This window comes from Prinia subflava, chromosome 11, assembly GCF_021018805.1.
Source record: "Prinia subflava isolate CZ2003 ecotype Zambia chromosome 11, Cam_Psub_1.2, whole genome shotgun sequence".
NCBI lineage: Eukaryota > Metazoa > Chordata > Aves > Passeriformes > Cisticolidae > Prinia > Prinia subflava.
The window spans coordinates 9,467,018-9,492,463 of NC_086257.1; the positions used below are offsets into that span (position 1 = coordinate 9,467,018).

Here is a 25,446-nt window from a genome sequence, read left to right on the forward strand (position 1 = left end):
CACCATCCACTGGCTGCAGCTGTGATGTGCCAATCTGAATTTTATAAGCAGCCCACTTATTGTCCTGTTTTCTAAAAACCCTTTCGTATGCTTTTAGCATCTTAAATATATATTACAACCAGTTATGAAAGTGGGGAGAAAATCATAAAAAGAGTAAATTGTAAGGCCAAATCAGAAATGAAAAAAAAAAATGCACAAAGACGGAGACAACCCTACAGAAAACTGAAGAAAGGTGTAGAACATGATGAATGTGAAAGAGTGGAAGAGATAAATATTAGTAATTGTCACTGACTGTTCCTTAGTCCTTTCTGTGTTTTTGTGGGATAACATGGCAGTGTGCCTTAACACTTGGCAGCCCCCTGTGAAATACAATGCCAGTCCTCAGAGGTTAGAGGGAAACTATTTAAAGGGTACCAATACTGCAAGGTGTCTTTGGGCTGCTGCACTGTGCCTTTTTCTGGAGCAGCTGGAAGGTTTTTCAGTATGGGCACTCGATCCAGCTGTGTGGAACCACAGAGTCCTTTGTCACTGTGCACTCTGTCTGTGTTACCCGTGCCCTTGGGTAAAGTGGGATCTGTGGAGGGAGAGGAAGGGAATGGTCTGAAGCTCTCCCAGAGCTGTATTTGCTGCTTCTGTCCTTTCTGCACCATAAAAACACACTGTACTCCATGAGGAACTGGAGTCATGTGCCTGAAGGCATCCCTGCATCCTACAGAGCAGAACAGAGGCTGCTGTGCATCTGCACTGCACTGCCTTTCAGGCTCTGTGTGACTCCAAGGCTTTCTTTGTGAGATAGTCCTGTAAATCCTTGTCAGCACCAGCCTTTCTTTCTGAATATTGATTGTTTCCGTTTGTTAAGGCTTCTGTTTCCTCAGGGTTTCCTGGGAACTTCATGCCAGTTTTGGGCAATTATTGCAAACATTCACCCTAATGATCTGCACAAGAGAGCAGTGACCTCACTGTGTGCTCTGACTCTGGATGAGCACAAGGTGTGAGCTCAGAACAAGTGATACCCAGAGCTCAGGTTTTTGTTTTCCTAAGATGCTTTGCAGGGCCTCAGAGCTGCTTTGGCATTTGCCTAGACAGAGTTTCACTCTTCAGCTTCTAGTCACATAAAGGGAGGAAATTCGTGAACGTGTTACTTTGAAAAATTAGTTATAGTGATTGAAAATTGGGATAATTATTAACATTTCCTGTTCCTGGCTGGTACTGAATTAAGGCTCTAAACATATCAAATAGTGTGAGAAAGGGGGGAATGCTGAAGTAGCTCAGTTGTTAAAAAGGAGTTTAGGCTAATTTCAGGCAGCTGAGACTTAGAGTGGAACTTTGTTTTCCTCTTTTTTTATGCTGCTGCTTTCCAGGGAGCTAGAAATCCCAGAAAAGTATTGGATGTCCCATCCCTGGCAGTGTCCAAGGCCAGAGTGGATGGGGCCCTGAGCAACCCGATCCAGTGAATGACATCCCTGCCTGTGGCAGGGAGGTTGAAACTAGATGATTTTTAAGGTCCCTTCTAATCCAGGTCATTTTATGTTTCTCAGACAGCTTTGGGTTCCTTGTAGATTGAACAGTGTGATGGAGAACAGAGTTTGAGAGATGCATCAAGTAAAAATTCACCTATGTGGGCCCATTTAAAGTCTATCTTTATGCATTAAATCCAAAATGAGGGGCTTAGGGCAGGGTTTCTAACAGTTGATGTATTTCTAACAGAGTTAGGATGGGAAAGGTTTGCCTAAGGAGGCTGGGATAGGGATGGCATTGTGTGCATATCTTCTCATTTGTCTACCTGCTCAGCCTCAGTTGCCCTGAAGAGGAAAAACTTGCCCACAAGATGAGGCTGCCCATAAAAGCCATTATAGATACTTCATTACATCCACTGCTCAACTACTGCACAGCTGAGTCAGCATTAGAGACTAAAATTTGAGTGCCTGCCTGATTTGTAACCTCTAGGTTAATGTTTTTTCCATACTTTTATCTAAAGGGATGTCAGCCTAATTCTCTGTCCCTTTTCTTGCATTGTAGCAATTGATTCTATGCAGTATGAATGTTACATTCAGTCTAATGAGACAGCCACAGCTTTTCAGTTATTCCTGAACCTTTGAGCCAGAGGTGCACTGATTTCTCCATCACTGAAGAAGCATCCATTTCCCTAATAGTAAGCTTTTGTAATCTGATGAGCCATGAGATGTGTGGGATTAAATGAGGTGATCAAAACAGTCACATCTCATTTGACAGTCCTGAAAGTAGGTCTGAAAGCAAACACTTAGTGGGAGCAGGGGAAAGTGCCAAAGGAAAAGGTAAAAAAGAACACCAGCTTTGAAGAGAATGACACTCGTCCACCCCTGGAAGGATGTGATCTTACCACAGTTAATTCCATTTATTCAAACCCCAAGAGGATATGTTGATACATCTATTCCAGTCTACTGAAATACCAGCAAGCCAAGGAGAGGCAGCATCAGAAATACTTTCTGCAGGTGCTTGCTTGTGAGTGCATGTTTGGAGTGAGAGCTGTGGACACCTGCACCCACAAAGGTCATGATCTGCCAGGTCACCTGGGTCTCTACAGCTCTGTCCTCCCCTAAGGGAGGGGTCTATTGGGGGCTGTGCTTTGTTGTGGAACAGCACCGAAAATGCCTGAAGTGTACACAGGGGGGTGACCAGATGTGGTCAGCATCCTTCAGGAGCCAAATTTCTGGGAAAAAACAAGATTCACCTTGTAATTCAGTGGTCTTGAGTGCTGCTTCAGCCACACCTGCTGTTGTCCTTCCACTGTAGTCCTTAGATCCCTAGCAAAGAAACTGTGCACTGGACTGAGTATTTTGGGCTTGATCAGCTAATCCGTCCAGCTGGAGACCCTTGTTGAAGCTGACACGTGTTCCCCAATTAGCAATCACAGACAATAATTGGAAAGAAAAATGATAATGTGTCAGAAAGGTCCTTCAGCCAAGCCCACAAAAGGCAGGAAAACATAATTTCACCTGGGCTTGTGTAGTCTAAAGGGGAAGCAGTGAGCTGCAAAGGTACAAGGGGAAAATGTGTGGAAGCACCTAGGGCAGCCCTGTGGCACCTTGCACATCCCAGCGTGGTAATTCCATGCCACAGCCCCAGCATCACTGCCCCAATCTGCACTGCAGGACAGTAATTCCATTCTTTCTGAGCACCAAGGGTCGTGTCAGGTACTCGTTTCCAATAGATAAACCAATGGACACCTGTTCCTTGATTGAAATGTGTTTATTGTCTTGCTGCTTTCACACAGAAGTGAGAATGGCCATTTTAAGGGCATTTAGTCATCCAAGTCATTGATGGTGGGATGTTCCTCCATGCTTAGGATGAAGGAATGTCTTTGTTAGATGCAGTTATTAAAACAGAAAACAAGCATTTTGAGACGATATGGAGTACTTTTGCTAATTGGTACCATGGCATTGTCTCCTCTTCTAATTCAGCAATTTAGGCTCATCAGGAAATCAGGCCCTCCCGGGATTCTGAGGGTATGCAGAAGCATTCAAGAAGACATAATTTCATAAATAATTGCTCAGGTTTTTCTGGAAACAGCTGCTGTCTCTGATTGATATATACAGATTTATTTATTCCTTCTGTTTATATTACTTGACTGCTTGATAAAATTTCTTTTTCTGAAGAAGAAATAAACTTGTAAGGGGTAAAAAAGAAAAAGAGATAAAGCTATTCTCTCTCTGTTGTATTTCAAGTAAAAAGACGGTTTCAGATAAAGAAATAATAAAGACATTCTCTTTGTGTTTAATGTACAGTAAGATGTGAAATGTCTGAAAGCTGTTAGAAACAGAGAGTGAAAAATGCCTTAAATTTACTTACTGGCACCCAGTTCTCTATATGGTAAATAAGCAAAGGAACATGTGCTGCACTTAAGGACGTGGATAATGATAATAGGTTCTCAGTTTTAAGTGCCATTGATTTTCCCCACTCCCCTGAACAGAGCTTTCTAAGCCAGAGAAATATCTTGACCTTTAGACCAAATCCTCAGCACTTATAAATCAGCGCTTTTTATTTGAAATCGGGAGAGGTACTCCAGTTTACACCATCTGTGTCTCTGGCTTCAAGAAAATAAATGTGTCCTTTGTGACTAGAACAGCTTGTATTCAAAGTGGTGCAGTGATACAGCAGGATGCTGAACTGGAGAGTTTATTGCCTTTCTATTTCAAGAAGGACCACGCAATTTATGACCAACTTATGGGTGCTCAATCTTAATGGCAAGAAATACTTAATCTAGTGATGTTTTCCATAAGCATATATTGGCTTCAACAAAACTGCTGAATACGTTTTCCTAAAATTTCCCACTGTGTTTTTTTCAGGGGATGTGGTGCCAGTGTAGGGTATCAGGTCCTATTGTGAAAGAACTAAGGAAAGAAAGAGGATAGGAAAGGAAGGAGTTTGATTTAATAGAATGGTGCAGGGTTATTTATGTTTCCTCTGCTCAGGAAGTTGGCGCAGACACATCAGATGAGTCTGGCTGGGCTGGCAGTGCCAGTGGCTTGGGAGCACAAACTGCCAGCTCTTTCAGAACTTCTCTTTATAACCAAGCACTGGACTTGGAAATGCATCTTTTTCTGAATCGAGTCAGATTTTCTTTACATTAGGATTCAAGTGCATTTTTGTTTGTTAAGTCCTAGAAGTAAAATTAGAGGTTATCAGTAGGAGGGTCTGTTTTTACTGTTAAGCACAGTGTTCATAAAGCACTTTGAACCTCATTTTACATTCTCCACAGGCAAGTGTATAGAGATAGCATTTAAGTCTCTTTGCTTAAATCAAATCACATGTAAAGAGATCCCAGTGTTGTTTAGGAAAAGTAATCAAAACCACTCAGACCATGCCACCACCACCAAAACAAGGATTGTGAACTTTAGGATGGTGAAATACTGCAGAAGTTTCAAACAGAGCAGATCGTAACAGTTTCCTCAAAATTAATCATGAGAGAAAAAAACAGTTTTGCAAACAAAACTTGCATTTCTTTTCTTCAGTAACTGGAATATCGACATCATAGCTAGAGGAGCTGCTTGAGGTCACTGTTACATTAAATACTTTTGCACAGAAGCTTATGGTTTGAAAACCAATTCAAGGATTTCTTGAGCTGCTGTTACTGCATCTTTACAAGGGAAAAGGTTTCATTAAATGTCTTATCTGATCTTATAGTGATGCAGCTGTAGAATCTTTATGATTTAAGAGAAGATGGCGGCAACTTTGTGGGGAGTAAAGGGAGGAACAAGGTTTATTCCCTCACTTCCAAAATCCTATCTCTCTGACTGCTATTTCTCCTCTTTATATTTCTTAAAATGCTTTTGCCCTACTGATCTGTGTAAAAAACACTGGAAATACCTTGGGCTGAATGGTTTATATGTTCATTTTTAAAGGACACACTTTTTTTGACACTGCTGATTTGGTTCCTGCCTGAGCAAGCTCATTTTTTAAACCCCATCATTAAAGACCCAGTCCAAAGTTCCCTGCAGGTGTACTTCAGGTGATCCCATTATAAATTACAACAAGAGGGTCCTCTCTTTGTCCTAGGCTGTTATTCCTTGCAAAAGCACTCTGTACTTTGGCTTCTAGAATACTGCAGTGAACAATATAAACACTGAAGAGTGAATGAATGCATGGTGTACTGCACATTTTTGTCACTGCATTATCTAATCCACCCATAGAATCACTGAGGGTGGAGAGGACCTTCAAGATGGAGTTCAACCTTTGGCCAAACACCACCTTATTAAGCAAACCATAGACTGTCATTTCCTGAACCCTCCCAGGGATGTCACTCTGTCACCTCTCTGAGAGGTCTGTTCCAGTGCTTGACAACTCTCTCAATGAAGAAGTTCTTCCATATGTCCAACCTGAAGTTCCCCTGGTCCAGTTTGAGACTATTTCCTCATTTGCTTTCATTAGTTGCCTGGGAGAAAAGATAATATTCTGATAAAGAGTCTTGGGTTCTTAATGGAGGAAAGGTAGATGTGCTTCCCCTGAAATTTTCTCTGAACCTTCCAAGACTCTATCAGTAACAAGAAAAATCTAAGTGTTAGAAATTGTTTTGTTTAGGTTATATATGTAAATGATTCAAAGTATGAAATTTCTGGGGTGTACAAACCTGCTAGGTATAGATAAGGTGAAAAGTACAGGAACACTGAAGAAATAATTGTGAGGATAATCATGTATATTAAAAAATCAGGTTCCTTTACATTCAATTTGATGTGAAGGTTCACGTTCCTTTCACTTCTCTGAACAGAATTATCCATCCCTAATAATTATTTTATTGTTAAAACAGTAACATGCAATTAGCACTTTATCTGGCATTTAAGAATGAGTAAGGAAAACCATTGTTCTTGTAACCACTCATCTGAAAGAGAGAAGCTGTGTGTTTAATTTCACTGAAGACGGCAATTACTTTATTTCTGTGTGTGAATTTGAATTCATGATTCAAAAAGTACCTTCTTCCAGGAAATCTGTAGCTAATTTACTGCTCCAGCAATGTTTGTGTAATTTGTATGTAGTTTGCATGTGCTGTAACACAGACAGAGCCTTGTGCCAGCTGCAGTAGCTGCTCTGCACACTTGTGAAGGCAATAATAATAGTAAAGCCTTGAAGCACAGACAGCAGCCAGAGCTGTTACAAGACCATCTGCAATTCCACTTATTTCCTCAATATCGGAAGTCTGTGCTGGCATGGCTTCACAGTTGCTTTTGTAGCAAGAATAAAACCAGTTCACAGAATGAAACCTCTAATTAGAAAGTGGAGAGGGCCTAAATTAATTCTGTTAAAATGCATAGAAAGCCAGAATGACCTAAAGGTTTCATCCTGTAATAGAGAGGAAGGGAGGAATCTTAAGAATTCACTTGCAGAGCAAAAATTTCTTGGAATCCTGACCTAGAGCTAGGCATGGAGGCTACACAACAACATTAGGTGCTTGTGCCTGGCTCTGTAAAAGACAGCAAAATTCAGATGAGGTCAGTGTCCTGGAAGTGTCAGGATTCCCTTTCACAGGTAACATACTGGCTAAAAGAAGAGCTGTGCAATTGGCATGTGTGTTCTAATAATGAAAGACAAATTTTCTAATTCATTAATGAAGCCAATAAAGATAAGTGTATTAATAAAAATGTTTTTCATACACCTAGTTAAACCATAGACAAAATAGCAAGAAAAGAATTCATTTTCAGCTTTGGAATTTACATTTTTTATGAGCACATACAAAAGGGAGGGCTTCTGTCCCCAGTTCCCACAATCCATATCCTTTACTGTATCTTCATTTTCTGACTCACATTTGCTACTGCATCTGGATAAAAACATACTCTTTAGAAGAAATGGAAGTGTTCAGAAAATGGAAAAACCTTACATTCAAACTCCTAAAAGAGTTCAAAGGCTGGTTTTCAGCAGAAAACTTGACAAAAGAGTGTTGACATGTTTAATATAGTCAGGACTTCCATGAAAGATTGATGTTTTTGAAGCGAAGCTTTGAAACATAAGGTCACGAACCTTCTACAAAAACATTTTTCTTGAAATGTCTCTGTACTTCAGCTATTTTGGCTCATTCTTGCCTTATGATTTCTTGCTGTACTGTGCTAGGATGTGTGCAGGACCCATCAAACCATCTTGTTCTCATTCAAAAATCAAAGGTGTATTTTAAGAACCTGAATAACAGAATGAGTGAGAGGTGAAATGAATGAGGCTGAGAAGGAAAACCTTTAAGTAAGAGTAGGTACCATCCCTTCAAATCAAATCCCAGGTAACAGTTGGGCCACCTTTAGAGAGAAGGATTTCCACAGTTCCATTAGAAGTTTCATTAACAGTGTTTTCCTTGATCATTATAGAGTTTAGGGGGGGCATGGCAATCTGTGCTAATGTGTAATGCCTGTTGCCAATTAGTTCAAGGCTAATGGCAATGAAACCAGAGTTTCATAAGCCTCAGATTTTCCAAGCTAGGCTTCTTCCCTCTACTTTAGTCCTATCTGCTGCAGAGTCTTAGACCTTGTCGATGTGCACATACCTATGGGTGTGAAACATACGTGCACACATTTGGTTTTTTAATTGAAAGCACAGACTGGATTATCAGCAGATCTGGGTGTACAAAGTGTTTAAGAGAAATGTTTGCAGCTCTCCATGGTCAGCTATTCCATACATTCACATGAATCAGCATGGCTGGCCAGCCACAGCTAATAACTGCTGGGAGGAAAACCCTTGCTCTGTTGAAGTCAATAACAGAATTCTTTGACTTGCTATAATTAGATTTTTGCCCAAAAAGGCACTAGAGGACACAGGCTTCTCTTAAGGTTTTTTTAAGTGCAAATCACCAATTTCCAGCATTCCAAGGTCTGAAAGGAAAATGATAAAAAAAAAGAAAAATGCAGTGAATGTTGGATAATAAAGTGTTTTGCTCAGTTATGTAATTGTGATTAGTTTGAATTAAGTAGAAAACTTGTTAATAGACTGCCATTTGATGCACTATTGAGAGTCCCAGGACAGTGCTTTTATTTGCTTTAGTAGTACATGTGTACAGTGCATATCTTCCAGATGTGGCCTCTTTGTCCAGATGATGGGGCTGTGATGTGACTTGCAGCAGAATATGGACCTTAAAAGACCAAGCATAGAGCAAATAATTCAGAAATACCGATGGCCCTGTTGGAAACAGGTGATTGCCATCATTTCTGTAATCTATACCAAAGTATGATTATCTTGGATCAATCATAGAATCATGGAATTAAGAGTGGAACAGACCTCTAAGATCATTGGTTACAACTGTCAGTCCAGCACCACGAGCGTGTTCAACATTGAATCATGTCCTCAAGTGCTATATCCATGCATTTTTTTAACACTTCCAGGGATGGAAAATGTCTCTCCTTACTTAATAGTAAAAACAAGTTTTCCTTTATTTCAATCAATATACAAGAGGATTTTTCCTCTCACCATAAGACATCAAATAATGTTGAATATGTCTTACAATAGTGATTTTTTTTTAATTTGTTTTTTAAGGGACTAATACTGCCAGCTGAAGTTTCTTGAAACTTAAAGAATTCTATTCTACTTTTCAACCAGATCCTTACTTCTATAATTTTCATTCAATATTTTTATTCTAAAGCATTGGTTGATAAATCTATAGTAAAAATCTTTTGCTCTAAATCTATCCCTTCTCTTATTTGTCTTCAGTTAGTTGTATTGTAGCTTTTTCTTTTCCTGTCTAGTTTTCCTAACCAGGATTGCACCCTTAGCAGGTCTGGGACAGCTGCAGAAAATCAACTAAAAGCTTTTTCCTCAGCAATCCCTCCTCCCCTCCCTTGCCTGTCTGTAGCAGGCTGGTGTGATCTCTGGATTTCACCACGTAAAACAAAAGAAGCTCTACACTGCTCACAGGAACGTGCTCCATGAACAACAAGAAGCAGTTCAGCCGTGTCTTCCCTAAATGTTAGATGGTCTGGGAGACTTTCAGGCTTTCTATTGACTTTGCATGGAACTAGGTCAGAGCTGCTTTTAATTGAAGGAGCTGGCTGCTGCAACTCTCACTTAACTGTAAAAAAAGGGATATTAAAAATTGATATGCAAAGCAAACTTCTGGTTAATTAGGAAGCGGATGAAGTCGGAATAGACAAACCACTATAGTTAATAAAGATGAGGGTATGGGTTTCACTGACAGTGTAATATGCTCTTATTCTTTTTTTAATGGCTGAAACACTGAGCATTATCCATGTTTCTTGCGTGTGGTATTAACACTGGTTATTTTTCTTTGGGAAAGGCTGGGATAAATTTACAACTGTGCAGATCAAATAAAGCACCACACATCAGGAAATCCATTAAAAGGCGGCTCTAATTTTTAAATGTGCAGTAAAGATAAATAAAAAGCCCTGGGGTGCAGACAGGAGACACTCTGGGGTTCTCTGAAAGGCTTGGCATTGCTCTGCATGCAGGGCTGTGGAAGGGTCACTCAGAGGGGCGCAGGCTGCCGTGGTGCTGGCAGTGGCAGAGGGGACACAGGGGCAGCTGGGGCATGGCCCAGGGAGCAGTGACCAGCACACATGTGCTGCCTGCAGTCTCATCCTGCACCTGCACCCCTCCAGTGTGCCCTTGGGGTGCTCTGTGCTCCTGTCCCCTCAGCCAGGGCTGTGCCCGCCTGCAGCCACTCCAGGTGAGGTCTGGTGTGCCGGGGCTGGAGGAGATCAGGAGCTCTGGCTCACATCTGAGCCCCATCCCCACTGACTTTGCTTTGCACCTCGATATGAGTGCTGAATTTTAGACCATTTGCTCCCCCCAGTATGCGAGTTCTGCCTAGAGTGATATATTATTTATTTAGGTTTATAACAAACACAAAGAAAAAGAAAAGAATAAATTAATAATGTGTGGATTAGCTTATACATTTCAGCTGGCAGCTGAGAGCAACAGCAGAGAGTAATCCTCATTTTAAGTTCCTTAAAACAATTGCTTTTCTTTCTTCGCCCAAAACCCCAAGCAGTAGAAAAGGTTCTGCCATTTATCACAGCATCGGACAAAGAAGCCAACTGGACCTGAAATTAATTTATGTTTAAGAGTGGAGTGGCAGACTGTCCACGGAGTTATACTCATTTGAATGATAGCTTTTTAGGTAAGATGTTTTCTGTAGCTGTAATTTCAATTTTCTTAGGTCCAGCTGACTCAGTTACAACTGACTCAGTTTGTTTCTCACTTCCTTTAGCATTTCCAGGTTTTCTAGTACCACAGCCAATGTGCCAGCCTTGCCTAGAGCACAGCTGTAAGGGGATTTTTCCTAGAGGGGAGAATGCAAATGCCAATTATTTTTAAATGTGTAGCTTATAAAAGATTTTAACCACCTTACACTTTAAATGGGAAAGTCTGAGGTTCAGGTGAAATAAATAACAAAAATGCATATCTTTAAATATTGAAATACAATGACGGCTGAAAGTGCTTGAAACATTTGAGTGCTTTTATAGCAGTTTAACCAACTGTGTCCATAAATATTTAAAGCAGTGAATTATTTCCTGAAATTTACATTTTTGTGTACCATTTTGGTGGAAGAAATATTGAACAATAAAGATGCTTTCCATAATAATTTCAGCTTTTCAAAAAGTAGCACTTGACTGTGAAAAGATTTTCTGGTGGCCACCATATGATTCAGTGAGCTCCCAGCATAATACTGAACTTTGATATTTGCTATTGCCAAAGTAAGGTTTTTAACAGCAAAAGGTAACCTAGATCTAACCTATGTTTCTGCATTTCCCAAATAAAAATAAAAAAAATTACAAAGAGCTGTGCAGCAGCTACTGTTACCTTTCAGCTGTGTCTGTATACATAGATATATCTGACTGGTAAGAGCTCCTGTTTTCAGGATGGGATCAGGAGGGACAAAGAGGCCACTTAAATCCTTCTGTGGCTTTCAGAAAGGGTTACTCTGTGTAAAATATCCTGGTTTGTTTTCCAGTGGGAGATAGGACCCCGACCCTACAGGTACCACAGCCAGCAGCTACAGGCGTGTTCTGCTCTGTGCCAGTGCCTGGTGCAGGAGCCAAACCATGGAGCAGGGAATGTGCTCCATGAGACACAGGGATCTGTGCCACTCGGCTTGGTCCATGGAGCTGCACATGCAGCAGGCAGCAGTCGACAAGATAAAAACATCCAAGTGGCTGGGACAGTCAACAAATGTGCCAGTGATGGGCTGGGCCCTGGCAGGGGAGTGTTCTGCACTTCTGGAGCTGTCCTGGGCACACTGGAACTGAAACCTTCTTTCAGTCAACCAAGAACTAGCAGAGTGATCTTTTAATTTTCTTTTAATTGAGTTTGAGTATGATTCCCATTGACATTTATTAAAGAAGCTTAAATTATTCTAAAATACTCCCCAAAATATTTGAGCAAAAGTGAGGTGATAATTTTCATTTTTTCTGTATTCACAAGTGAGCTGGAAAGTAATATTACAGAAAACTACATAAAACACTGACATGTTGTTTTCTGTCTGTGTGTCATTGTTACTGATAATGATCACCAAATAATAATGATTCAGGTCCTGTGATGGGTTACATGACATTATAATCTGTTTCAATCTGCTTTTCATTTTTAGGATATATTACTTTTCAGATAAACTGTGAACTGAAAATCCCCAGGAAAGGATAGTGAAATGTAAATTTACAAAGTCTAGACAGCCAGCTGAAAACTGATTTTCTACACCTTATAAAGAACTAGGCTATAAACCAAATCTTTATTTAGTCTGAATAGTTTCACAGTTTCCAGCTGGTTGCAGAGAACTGCTGTGCTTTGATTCAGCTGACAATAAAACTAAGAATGCACAAATCTTTTTTATCAGGCAACAAGTACAAATGTTTCTCTCTTAAGTAAACTGAAGTAGGTAAATCCTTAGCTACACACTCAGGCAGAGCATTTCCACTGTGAGAAGGGCTGACTGCATGTGTGTGAAATTTCAAGGGGTGGTGTTCAAGTAGTGTCAATGAGGCACACACAGAGAAGGTTTTCACTCAGGTAGTCGCAGCATTTCCAGGAGCAGCTGGATAGCATAGTAAATTAACTCTATTGAATGATGCATTAATTGGGTAGAGCATTGCAGGGCCCAATTCTTACTTTTTAAAACACATTCTAGTCTTCTGGCTTTCTCTTCATTTTGCTGTGAAGAATAAACTGCAATCCAGACACCATCCTGTCCTAGTGGGAAAGAGGATTGTGGGCATGTCCAAAGAATTTTGAAATTTTGCTTTTATCTTTCCTTTTCCCAGATAAGTAGTATCTTAAAGAAGTGAAAGTTACTGGTGTGAAGAAAAAAAATCATGTCTGATTGTATGTATCTGTTATGTGAAAAAACACATCAGTATTTTCAATAGCTCAATGCTGCCAACTGAAGCAGTTCAAATCCTGGTAATAATTTGGGCTCTTCCTCTCTTGGCACAGCTCTTTGTATCAGCAGGTCTCTCTGTGCACTCACAGACAGATCTGTGTCACAGACATCTCGTAGCAAAGGTCCCTGAAAGGCAGATGTCATGTTATATAGATACAGACTCACTCAACCTTCTACCCTGCTGGGGTTACCAACTGGGAAAAACAAACACTTTGGATTTTCACTGCAGTGTCTTTTTGCACTCACTAAAGTAGGTAAGTGACCTAGAAGTTCATGGAAAAGGTCTGAGTTTTGAAGGTCTTTGTCACGTAAAATGTGACTGAATCCTATTTCCAGCTCCCAGCCTGGGGTTCTTTAATCATTTTCTCATGCAATCTTACTTCTTGAAGACCATGGTAAGATATCCTCAATATTAAACCTTACTATTAGCCAATAATAACTAACAAAATACACTAATGATAACATCTTGCACTGCATATCCAGTTAGATATTTTTACATGTTTCCTGTATGACATTTCATCAAGGAAACCCCAGGCTGACTGTGTTGTTACTCATTAAGGTCATCTGCAGCCTGGAATGTCAAAGAAGCCAAAACAAGGTGAACTTTTGTCACTGTTGTGGGTAGGTGGGGTCTCTTCCCCTGTTTGCTGTACCACAGGTAACAATCTGTGGGGGACTGAGCCACAGGCAAATCAAAGTGATTTGAATGTGGTCCTTTTCTGGGGCTGTATCATCTGAGTGGTGATCCCTGATGAACAGTCCCAGTTCCTGGCCATGGGCATGACTGGGAGAGGAGCTCAGACTGCCACTCCTGCCCTGCCATTCACCATGGGCCCCTCAGAGAGCTGCAGGCATCTCCTGCCTCTCAATGGCTCCTGGCCTTTTCCCTTTTTGGATCTCTCAAACCTTCCAAAGTCCCTTGAAGCCACTAAAAGTTTTTGAGATAGAGCTCAAGGGAAGATTGTTATCTCTCTCAAATGTGGATTCCAAGACTCTATGTAGATACATACAGAAATTAAGGTACATCAGAGGGTTGATTAATAAATCTGTGTGACTAGAACTGAGCATATTGTGTAAGGATCTCTTTGGGTTTGACATATAAAATTCCAGACTGAGAGCTGATTTTTTTTTCAAAAGGAGGTAAACAGCAGTTTTGAATAACTGAGTAGCACAGTAATTAGCTCTTACAACTAAAGACCAATCTAATGTTTCTTGTGTACCTAATTTTCCATGTGAACTTTTCACAGCTACAGATGGGAAAGAGCAGGAATGAATTCTTTCTCCATGCATTGCTCAACCTACAAGAAAAGAAATTAGGGTCTTGAGAAAAGAACAGAAAATCACCGGCCATGAAGAAAGCAGACATCACTGCTTCACTTGAAAAAATCATTCAACTGTGTTTCGAATTGCTCCTCTTTTCATTGACTTGTGGTGTTGCAAGCACAAAGTAATTTTCTGACTCCAAGGATTTTCCAACCAAGTGCAATTTCATTCTGTAGGTTATGGTGCTGGGCACACCCAAAATGCATTTGTGCTCTTTTGTTTCATGGACTGAGTGCTTTTATTGAAGCTTATGAGAAGTACAGATATGTTGCTTGCACAATATTGCCTTAGGAGAGAGCTTCCTTAGAAAGTGCCTGAAGAACTTGTTCCTAATGAAATGACAGCTGAAAAGGTTTCAAGTACTTCTATAAATTGTTAATAAACCACAATTTGGTAGGGAACCATTTTCATAATTATTTTCCTGGCACATAAAAGTTGTAACAGAAATGTTACATTTTATCCATCTGCTGCATGGTGTGTGCTTTTAATAATTTAAAAGTGTATTGAAACCTACCTAAACTTCAGGGGTTTGGCCTAGATGGTAAAACCATGCTATAAATTGCCCTTGAAGGATTTATGATTGCTATGTATGGAGTATTTTGCAAAAGATTATTGCATGGTGTGGATGATTAGCAGCTATTCTATAATGAAGTGTGCACTTGTGTATTTTGCAGAACCACTAGATGAGCTGAAGATCAGAAGTCACAGCACTGAACCACTACCAAAGCTGGAAAACAAAGAGAGAGGACATCATGGGACAGCTTCCTCCAGGGAGCCAGGGAAAGCTCAGGAATGGGATGGAACTCCAGGCCCCCCTGTGGTGTCCAGCAGGCTGGGGAGGTCCTCGGTCAGCCCAACCATGCTGGCTGGAGGCAACAGCTCAGGTATGGCAAGAGCAGAGCAGGGGAGAGCTAATGAACCTCCTTGTGAGATGAAGAAACTTTAGAGACACACAGGTGTAGGAAACATGCAGATTCTCTAGACTTTCAAATATCTGCTAGACTTGGCTTTGCCCATTGCCTGCTGCACTAATAAAGCTTGTGGTGGAGCAGCTGGGATGGTGGCATGGAATAGAGGCATGTAAACGTGCTAGTCATCTGCTTTAAAAGAAGTAAAGCATTCCACCTGACATTGAAAAGGGACACTATGGCAAAGACACTACTGGGAAGTAACAGTGGCACCTCAGGAAGAAGTTCATGAGTTCAAGTATCACATAAATTAACAAAAATACACTGTGGAAAAGCAAGGCTGTCTTACTGAGGGGCACAGTGACAGGACATAGGCAGCCTTGCTTTCTGCTTGTACAGAAATTTCTAGAAAAATGACTATGGATTTCAGAAGATTCACACCTATTCATTTTATTAATCAAAAATGTTTACATATTTATTAAACAGTGAATTGCCATATACCATGGCATTGTAATGCAATCTTGATTATAAATTGACTAAGACAAATAGAACTGATAAATGAATAGACATCTATAAAGAGATCTCCATGGCCCTTGCATGAACAGTGTATTGGTACTTTTGAGATTTGACAGCTGTCATAAAAGAGTAATTTCATTGCTTATTAGTTGGACTGTGAGAAACATCCACTTTAAGGACAGTTGGCATGTCTAGTACTGAAGCCTCGTGATCACTGTTCAGTGAGTGTAAGAGCACAAATGAGCTGCTCAGACAAGAAGTCATTCCTGCCTGAGAGATCTGCTGGGCAGTGAGTGGCAGCAGGGAGTGTTTGAACTGCTGAGTGAGCAGAGATGCCTCACCCAGAACACCGCTTCCCTGTGTGATAATGAGACTCACATTGTCCCTGAATTGCTGAAAATTACACCTGAAACTCAGTGTATGAGTTCAAGAGTCTTTGCTTATGTGAAATGTCATTTGCAGCAATCATGTGGTCCAGCTTTACTTACTACAGACCCCCCAAACTGTCCTTACTGGTGCAGTGAAAATTACTTTTCTGCAAAACATGACTCTAGCACAGGGTTTTTTTGTGTGTTACTCAAACTTACTTACTTGTCTATTCTCACAAAGCTTCCTGGAAGGTGAGAATTTTCCAGATTAACTCATAGCTTTTGGTAAAAATTCTATTCCCAGTGTATTAAAGTGTCATCTGTGCTACTGCAGGTTAAAGCATGTGTTTAAAGCTACCATATCAAAGTATTGGCACATCCAATAATTAGACCAAAGGTGCGTACCAACCTCTTAAATTCTGCAAAATGACACTATAGAGCAGAGTAGTAAAGAAGTTAAAATTGAAGAGTAAGCTCTTAGGAAAATATAACACTGCTGTCCAACATTTCTGCAGCAGTTTCATTTCAAAGAGTTGGTTGATCTCCAAAAGCAGACAAAACATGTTGGCCTCAATCTCCACTTGGCATCAGCAAGCTGTAATAGTTGTTGAATCATGCCTTGATTTAGTTAACTGTGACTTTGTCTTACATTGGTAGGACTGTCAAAGAAAAATTTTATTTTCTTGGCTGAATTTTGACTCCTTTCTATGATTAAAATCTGAGAGCTGATTATGATTTTTCTTTCCCTGCAGATTTATGATATTTCATTTGATGAATATTGCCTCTCATCTGCCCTGAATATTTTTTCCCCTGTGTCTCTTGCTGTTGCCTGAGCAACGTGTTTTACCTTTACTTGTTGGGGCACTGCATTGAGAATGCTGTACACAGCTCTCCCCAATGAACTTGTACATGAACTGTAACAGCTCATTCTCTGCAATTAAATTAAAACTGTAACAGAATGCAAGAAGAGAGATTTAATACTTTCATATGAATACAAATGCTTTCTGGAGTCAAGGAGATAAAGTAATTCTGCACTAGGAATTAGAACTTAGATTTACAGCAGGACTAAATAAAACCAGTCCCCAGTGCAGCCATCACTGCTGTTGCTTTCTTTGCAACATCGTAGATAACAGAAAAAAAGGCTACTTTTTTTTGTGCAAACATGTCCTTGAAACAGCACAGTTTGGAACCTGCCTCCTAGTTCACACTGGTACAGGCATTTATTAGGGCAATATTGGAATACATTTTTTAAAAAGTAGTAGAATTTCTCTGCCTCAAAAAGAGAAAGGGTGTGAATGGACTTCTCAGGTGTGCTCATCAGGCACCTCTGCTCCAGCACAGATGAGCTGGGAACTGGGGTGGCCTGGGCAAATACCTGAGTGGGAATACTGATTTTTGGTGAAACTTCTGATTTCTGAAACTGTTAGTAAGATCAGAGGGAGAATGAGTTATCTCCAAACCGAATTTTGAACTTTCCTTCCATTTTGTTCAAAGAGCCTGGGCTGTCAGCTGCACACAGTTATCACTGTCTCCAATGCCTGATTGTTCTGTGACAGAATTTGTCAAGGGTATTTTCTGTTTCTTGGCATCCTATAATTTCTTATGGAAAGCAGTGTGATTTGGGGGCATGCTGACTTTTAGGAAAGTCAGTGCAATTACAATGAACAGCCAAACACAATCTGTAACACAGAATCTGTATAACTTCACTCCAGGAGACTTGAAGAGTATTTTCTGGAATGTTGCTGCTTTTTTCCTCACTGCAACGAAGAAGTATTTTGCATTGCCACCTGCTGCTGGAGACAGGCATTGCCCTGCCTTTTAAACCTCAGAAACTGTTGCATCCTGGATTTGAATTGCCACTAGCTTGTCACTCAGCCAAGCTACAGATAGTCCATCTGAAAACATTGTAGGTAATCAGGAAGGGGGTAAATGCCCACCCTTCATTGGAATTACTGGCCATCATTGTTGATTTCCAAAAGTAATGAATATTTTCAGTTCATCTATTTGGGAATGGGGCAAAGCCTGATAAGACCAAGGCACAAGATGCATTCATTGGTGTAAGAAGGGAACAGCAGCAAAAAGTCAGTTCATGCCAGCAAGGTCTGCTTCACACAAAGACGACTCAGTAGTCCCACAAAACATTACATTTTCTCCTCACAGGCACTATCACTGTGCTCCTAAATCCACAAGGATTCTCCACATGAAGGCAACTTAATGCTGGGGTTTTATGTTACTGCCCAGTGAGGCCAGACCTTGCCTGCACTGGTCATTCCTGTTCTCTGCTCACAACCTCCTCCTAAGCAGTGTCTGTCACCTATACTAAAAAACAAGCAGGACTGGGAACTGCACACTGAGAGCATCCTGCCAATTCCTGTGGTCCTGCTGTGTGACCTCCAGGATGCAGGATCACCCTGGTTCTGGCTGCAGTAAAAATATTGCCTGGGAGTAAGAAAAACACACAAAAAATCTGAAAAAAAAAAAAAAGTTTAAAACACTTACTTGTATTTCAAAAAAGACAGGAAATAACAAACACAGCCAAATCCTACAACACAGAAATAGCTTTACAAAGAAAATAAACACCCATATTTCAGGAAACAAATTGTATTCCACTAACAGCTTTTCCCTTTGGGCAAAATATCCCCTAAACCTAAACAGAGGGTTCCCTTTCAGACATTGTTTTGCTCATTACCTGACTTGTATTTGAGACTTGCTAAACTTTTGACCTATGGATATCTGAGGACACTGAGTCCCATAGGTTCAGTGCCCCCCTTGTGAAAACTGTTCAGTTTGATGTCCTGATGTGATATTTTAGCACTAATTGGCTTCTGCCAATAGCAAAGTACTAAATACTTTTTTTAGATAGCAGAATACTGTATAGTTTTTTGCAGCCTAAGGTTTCATAATTTCAAGTTTAAGCTTACTCATCTCTTTTTAGGCCAGTATGAAGATACTTGGTGTGATGTGTTTTTCCAGTATGCATGCTTTTTTTTTCTTCTTTTTTTTCCTTTTTTTTTCATATGATTGCTCTCAGCCTGTCGCATTGCCTTGTTTAATTCAAAACACATTTCTTGGCAGCAAATAAGCAATATTTCTCTTTCATGTGCAAAGAAGAGACTGTGACAGGATAAGAAGCTTCTCCAATCTGAGTGACAGCCAGAGTATTTTTTTTAAATTAAGATTAGGATAGGCAGAATGAAGGCTTCCTTGGATCAATAAAGAACTCTTCCCATTAAGATCCAAAAATAAAAATCATGAAGAGTTGTTGTACTTCTGGAGAATATAGAAAGCCATAGCACATTATAAAACTGATTGAAAATATTTACATAAAATTTTGTGGCATTTCAGCACTGTGCTTTATTGAGGAGAATCCTACAACACCCTATGTCTCAAATGCAATCAGCCAAGCCTGTACATCTTTAGTCATGATGGCAGCCTTTGCAGTTTTGGAAAACTGCATTTATATGAGTGCTTAGACACATAATTAAATACACAACCTTAAGGCAATCCTATTTGTGTTTGGGAAGCCTGTATTTCTGTGCTGCACCATCTCTCCTAAAATCCTCATCCTTAGTGCTGCCCTTGGAACTAAATGCTTGCCTGTGTAATCCTGCTGGTGCTGCCAGGACTGAGGTGAAACCCGAGAGTGCAGTGATGTTCTGCCCACTGCTGCTGATCCTGTGTGTGGGTTTGCTTGGTGACAGGGGGCTGTGGTCCCATCCACTGTGCCAGTGCCACCGTGGGTGCCATCACAGGGGGCTGAGGGTCACTGGCCACCGTGCTCTCCTAGCTCTGCTCTGCACCTGGCTCCCAGAGACCTGCAGTGCTTTTTCCATATCATGCCACTGGGAGAGATGCCACGTTTGGAGCTGTGCAAAATAATACCACTAAAATCCTAAATACACCAATTGAATTTTAAAAACTTTGTTTTTGCATAACATTTCACAGCTCTCTAGCTACCCCCAAGCTTCTGCTGAATTCAGACCTCGTGCTGCCCATCCTAAGAGCTGTTCACATCCCCTGGCCTACAGAGCCTTCCCTGTGTGCCCATCAGAACTCGGCTCCACACCAGGAATTACTGTCACTAAGGGGACTTCTCAAGAAGTCCAAGACTACTCATTTCAGATGTTAACACTGAGCCATCTCAGCATTATCCACAAGAGATAAACATGAATTTCTAAACACTAGAAACCATCCCTGATATTTGTTAGCAGTGGTTCTTCCTTTAAGATTCTTGGCATTAAAAGGGAAAACCCAGATAGCCCCAGTACAGTGAATAAGCTGCCCATAGCCGAAAAATAACATGCTGCAGAATACAGATCTGTGAGCTGTGCAGCACTTAAAGAACAGATCATTTATGGACTATTTTTCCTCCAATGTGGTGTTCTGCTACTCAGACCACTAGTTACAGTAGAATATAGTATTTATTTGGTCTAAAAAATATTACCACTAAGACACAAAAGCTAGATGGAGCCATGTCTGAAGCACCTTTTGGTGAGGATCACCATGGAAATCACAATAGTTTCCTTAATACTGTAATGTATATTACAGGGAGATAAAGGAACTAATACTTCATCTGTGTGTGATAGGTTTTATTTCTTTGATGCCAGATGAAAGGAGTCTCTTTGGCAAGGGAATGGTAATCTCTTGTTGTTGCACATAGATCCAAATTGGAAATTATGACACTTCTTTCTGCTTTCCTAAAGCAAAGAAAATAATTCAGAAGCATAGTCAGACAGTGTCTTGGAGTTTTTTATGTGCTGAGTGTCTGATTCTGCTTGTCACAGCAGAAACAGAATCTCTACTTAGCAGTAGAGAAAAACAACTGAAAAAAACCCAGTTCTTGTCCTTTCTGAAACCCCAGCAAAATTCCAGGAGATGAGAGATGAGGTATAATAATGAGATCCATTATTACATCTATATTACTGAAAGGAACAGTCAGAAATCTGGCACACAGACAGTGTGAAATCAGAACAAAACCAAATCTAATCAACCTTCAGAGTAACTGCCCAAGTCCAAAAAAAGCAAACCAGCAGACTGTGTACAAAAGCAAGGTTATGGAGGAGGCCAGCCTGCTCCTTTCTGTGTGCCTGTGGCTGTGTTGACTCATGGTGTGTTTACAGACTGACTAGGAGAGAGTGAATTGAATAATGCATTCGGCGAACAGCATAAATATTTTTGCTGCTCAGCCAGCTGGATGTTAACTAACCTATTAATATTTAGTTGATGAATATTCACCCATACAGATGCTTTCATTGGTCTAAGTGCTCCACCATAAGTGGATAGCTCTTCTCCACGCCCTATTGAATTCTGAAATATCTGAAGAAAATAAGCATTCAAGGTGACAATGAGAAAGCATCAGTGAGAGTGGAAGAATCCATTTCAGCTGGTATGTAGAGTAATGTGCCAGCTGTCCTCAAGCTTCCCAGGTGTGCCAAGTGACTTTAAGGACATGCTGGTGATAGGCATCTTCTGCCTTTCAAACTGTGGCCCAACCAGTGGCCAGTGGTGACACTAGAGATCCACACAGAAAACAGAGAAATCAGTAAAACAAACACAGACAAAGCAGCCATGTAAATGAGGCATGAGAAAATATATTTCAGACACAGGCAAAAGGTGTGTTTCAGAGGCAAACGTGCTAAACCACAACTGCACAATGCATAAGTCCTTCCTTTCTTTTTGAAAACATGGAATTGAATAGGAGGAATTCTTCTAACCTTATTAAAAAAAATTAAAATTCTTTAAATTGTAATGAAGTATGGTATTGTAATTATTTGTTATTCATGGTAAAGCAGCACTGTCAAAGTGAAAAGTGAGACTGTTATTGTACCAAATCTGTCTGGTGAGTCCAAACATTTTCATTAAGTGTTTGCCCACTAAATAGAAAAAGCAGGTGCAGGGTTGGGAAGAAGGTTCATGAACATGAGGAGAACAAACACGTTGATCTGAGCAGAGTCATAGGCTGAGGGGTGCTTCCTCAGCCATATAAAGGAAATGCAAGGACAAAGAAATTTCTTGGGCAGAAACAAGAAAATCCTTTTTTCAGGAAAAGACAGTTTCCTCCAGACCAGCTGAACCCTGGATTTTTATATCTAAGCCCTGTCAGCATGGCTTAGATATAAAAACCTTTGTCCAGGCCTCCTGAACTGCATGGTCACCTCATGTCAGTGTGTATAATAGTAACCTGTGCTGGAAATCAGTGGGGAGCTTTCCCAGAAATTATTTCCTATAAAACAGCAGAAAGAAAATCAAATAACTGTGTCATTTCTGTGCAGTTCTTCTCTGAAGTGGAGCTTTCTCTCAAGACAAATGTTGCTTCTTTAATCACCTTGATTCTGGGCAACTGACTTTGCCACTGCTGATGTTTTGGTTTGTCCTAGTTCATGTCTCTCAATTCATTGCCACTGACATGAGATTCCCAAGTATTTTTGGTGTCATTCCAAATCCCCAAGTGTGACAGTATCCTCGCCACTTTTACATACTACCTCCTTATTTTCTGGAATTTCATTCTTCCCTTCACCACGGTCAGTCTTTGGGCTGCCATGTCCCTCAGCTCTGGGGTGAGGAGTTGAAACCAGAAGCCTCTGCAACTCCCTTAATCACTACTGTACTACATGAGGAGTAGAAAAGGCATTGGGGAGCAGGGGAGTGGGGAAACAGGAATGCTTCTTTTGCATTCTCCCTGTCTGCTGTTTTATGCTCTATCCTTCAGAGATGCCAGAGCAAAGAGTCCAGAACATGGTGTGAGTCCTGTCTGAATCCCTCTTCCGATCTCAACTTCTGTTCATGATTCAGCCAAATGTCCAAGACTTTAACTCGTTACCTGTGGATGCATGGCTGGAGAAACAGGGACATGTGCACAATCCTGCTTTTAGTCTAAAGGATGAGTAGAAGCTGAAATGTCCTTGAACGGTTCTTTAGATGGGATAAGGATGAAGTAAAGTTTGGAGCAATAGCTGTAACAGGATGCTAGACAGGATGCATTGACCATAAGCTGGGGAAGATTTGCAGCATTTAGCCTTGTGGACAGAGCTTCTGAACCAATTATATATACTGCAAGAACATAGTGAACACTATGGTTTAACCAATGATGTTCAGAGTTAGGTGCATGATATGCTTAGCACAGTATAAATGTAAGCCAAATAGCTGAATAAACGAGCAAGATTTTTAACTCATATTGAATGTTGTCTTGACTCCGGCTGATTCCCAGCAACAGTTACCAAGGCTGGAGACTCCATTCCAAGGGGGTCCTGGGCCCACAGTGTTCCCTGCCCCTGCTCACTGGTGTTTCTGCTCTCTCCCTCTGCAGAGCCTAAGTCGAGCTGCCGCTTAGGCCGGTCCGCGTCCACGTCGGGAGTGCCTCCTGCGTCGGTGGCGCCGCTCCGGCAGCCCAGCGACCTGCAGCCCAGCCAGGTACCATCGTTAGCCAATCGGGAATGACTCCCTGTGCTGCAACATGCCAAATGTCCCACCTCTCTGTCTGCCATTTGTTACTGTAAATGAGTCTTTTGGTTTGTGTCTTTATTTTCTGTGCGTGTGCGTGCATCTGTGCGTGCGCATCTCTCATTGGCAATGAAATTCCGCCGGCCACAGCCAGCAGAATTTTCTTTGCTCTTAATTCTTTGTATCTTTTTCTGTCTTCATTCTGTAATATAAATGTAGTAAAACTGTACTGTATGAACTGGCTGGGTTTTTTATTTTTTCGTGTTTTCTGTACTTTTTTACTGTCTTAAAATTTATCAAACTTTGATAAATTTAATCTCTGTTTTTATGTAAATTTCTTTTGAATGTCTTGTCTAGAGCAGTTACACCAATGTTGTCAATGACTTGTACATACTTGACTTCTTCCCAGTTGTACTTTAATATTTGTGCCAGTCTCACATCTGGTTGGAGCTTAATGCATGATTGTATTACACTGTGATTTATCACTGTCCTGAAAACTGCTCTTACAGCAAGTGATTTTGTTTAGGTGAGGCAGCTAGACTCTCTTCAGCTATAGACCATGTAATGCTTACAGGACTATTAAATAGTCCACTGTAGTTATATTTATTGTACATTGTTAAGAATCAAGAAAACAAAAATCAAAGGAGCAACACCTCCTTTTATCTTAAACAGAGATAATTTTTTTGTCCTCATCAGAAACAAAACTGCCACATAGGAAGAAATGAAAGTGTTTGGGTTTGGCAAATTTCTCCAATAGAGAGAAAATGGAAAAGAAATAAAGACATGGGAAACCTATACTTACCTTTATTTTATATGCTAATACTGAGGCTGTAACATTTTGTTGTACAGACCTGTATTATTAGTTTGACAGAACTAGCTGAGAGTAGCAATTGAAAGAAGAGGTTTTGCTTAAACATCTTGTGAATGGCTTCTGTCAAAGCACTGTGGCACTGCATCACTGGTGTGTACATGTGGGGTGTATGTGTACAAGGAGACAGAGCACAGATGGATTTACGTGCACATGCACAGGTGTATGCACACACAGGCACCCTTATTTCAACTGAGAATTTTTGACTGGCAGTTAGTCCCTTAAATTCTACTGAATGTCACTGAGGTTTGAATGGAAATCTCCCTGAGGACTGCTTTGCAATAATCACATATTTGTGTTTGTATCTTGGTGAGTTGCTCCAATAATGTCTTGACCAAAGCAAAGACCACAAGAGTAAGGTTGATTTACTCACTCCTGACAGCCAGCAACTTCTTAGGAAGGTTATATTAGCATAGCCAAGTTTGTACAGGTTACAGTTCTGTAACCTATGTGAATGGATATGATTGTATTACCTCTGAGCCTTGCCAGACATGAAGACTGAACCCTGCACATTTCTAAAGCATATTTTACATAAGCAAATCAAATCCATAATGGAGATTCAAAATGACGACCCATTTAAATAACACATCAAGTGTTCTTTCATCTAAGGAAGAAATTAGGGTAATTGTGCTTCCAAAGGTTTTCAGTGTCCCAGTGTACATGTAGTATATATTTTTGAATTAATGGGTCTTACAGCACTCATGATGCTTTGCTGTTTACTCAGTGGCAAAGGCACCTTGGGTGTTTTGAAGGGATTTTAGCCTGTCAGTTTATACTAAGAACTAAACAATAAGCCTTGAAAGCAGAAGCTGATGTGATAGAAGAGATAATGAGCCTCTTAGAAGCTGTGGCCAGGGTTCACTGAATCTGTGGAGGGAAAAATCCACCTCAATTCATACAGAAGAAAGGAACAAAGATGATAAGAGGAATTTTCAAGTGACTGTAGGAGGGTGATCTTGTTAATTGAATAATGTACGGTATGGTCATGACTTCATGAAAAACAAGAAAAACTAGTACATGCTTTCTCTCCCTAAGTCTTCCCTTCCAGCTGAAAATCTCTCACTGTCCATCTGTTATGTTGCCATTTACTATAATAGCATAATTTTTAAAGGTGTGGATTTGACCCTAATTTCAGAGGAATGACAAAAGTCTTACTCCATGGCAGATACAGACATTGATTGTTCTTTC

The 25,446-nt window shown here is 40.5% G+C and overlaps 1 protein-coding gene across 1 annotated transcript in view; it reads left to right on the plus strand.

Annotated features, from left to right (window-relative positions):
- Nucleotides 1–25,446, plus strand: part of NYAP2 (neuronal tyrosine-phosphorylated phosphoinositide-3-kinase adaptor 2) — a 128,629-nt gene that overhangs the window by 80,856 nt on the left and 22,327 nt on the right. The window contains exons 4-5 of the mRNA XM_063408742.1: nucleotides 14,833–15,042; nucleotides 23,257–23,360. Of these exons, the coding sequence (XP_063264812.1) occupies nucleotides 14,833–15,042; nucleotides 23,257–23,360 (314 nt within the window). The remainder of the gene's footprint in view (nucleotides 1–14,832; nucleotides 15,043–23,256; nucleotides 23,361–25,446) is intronic.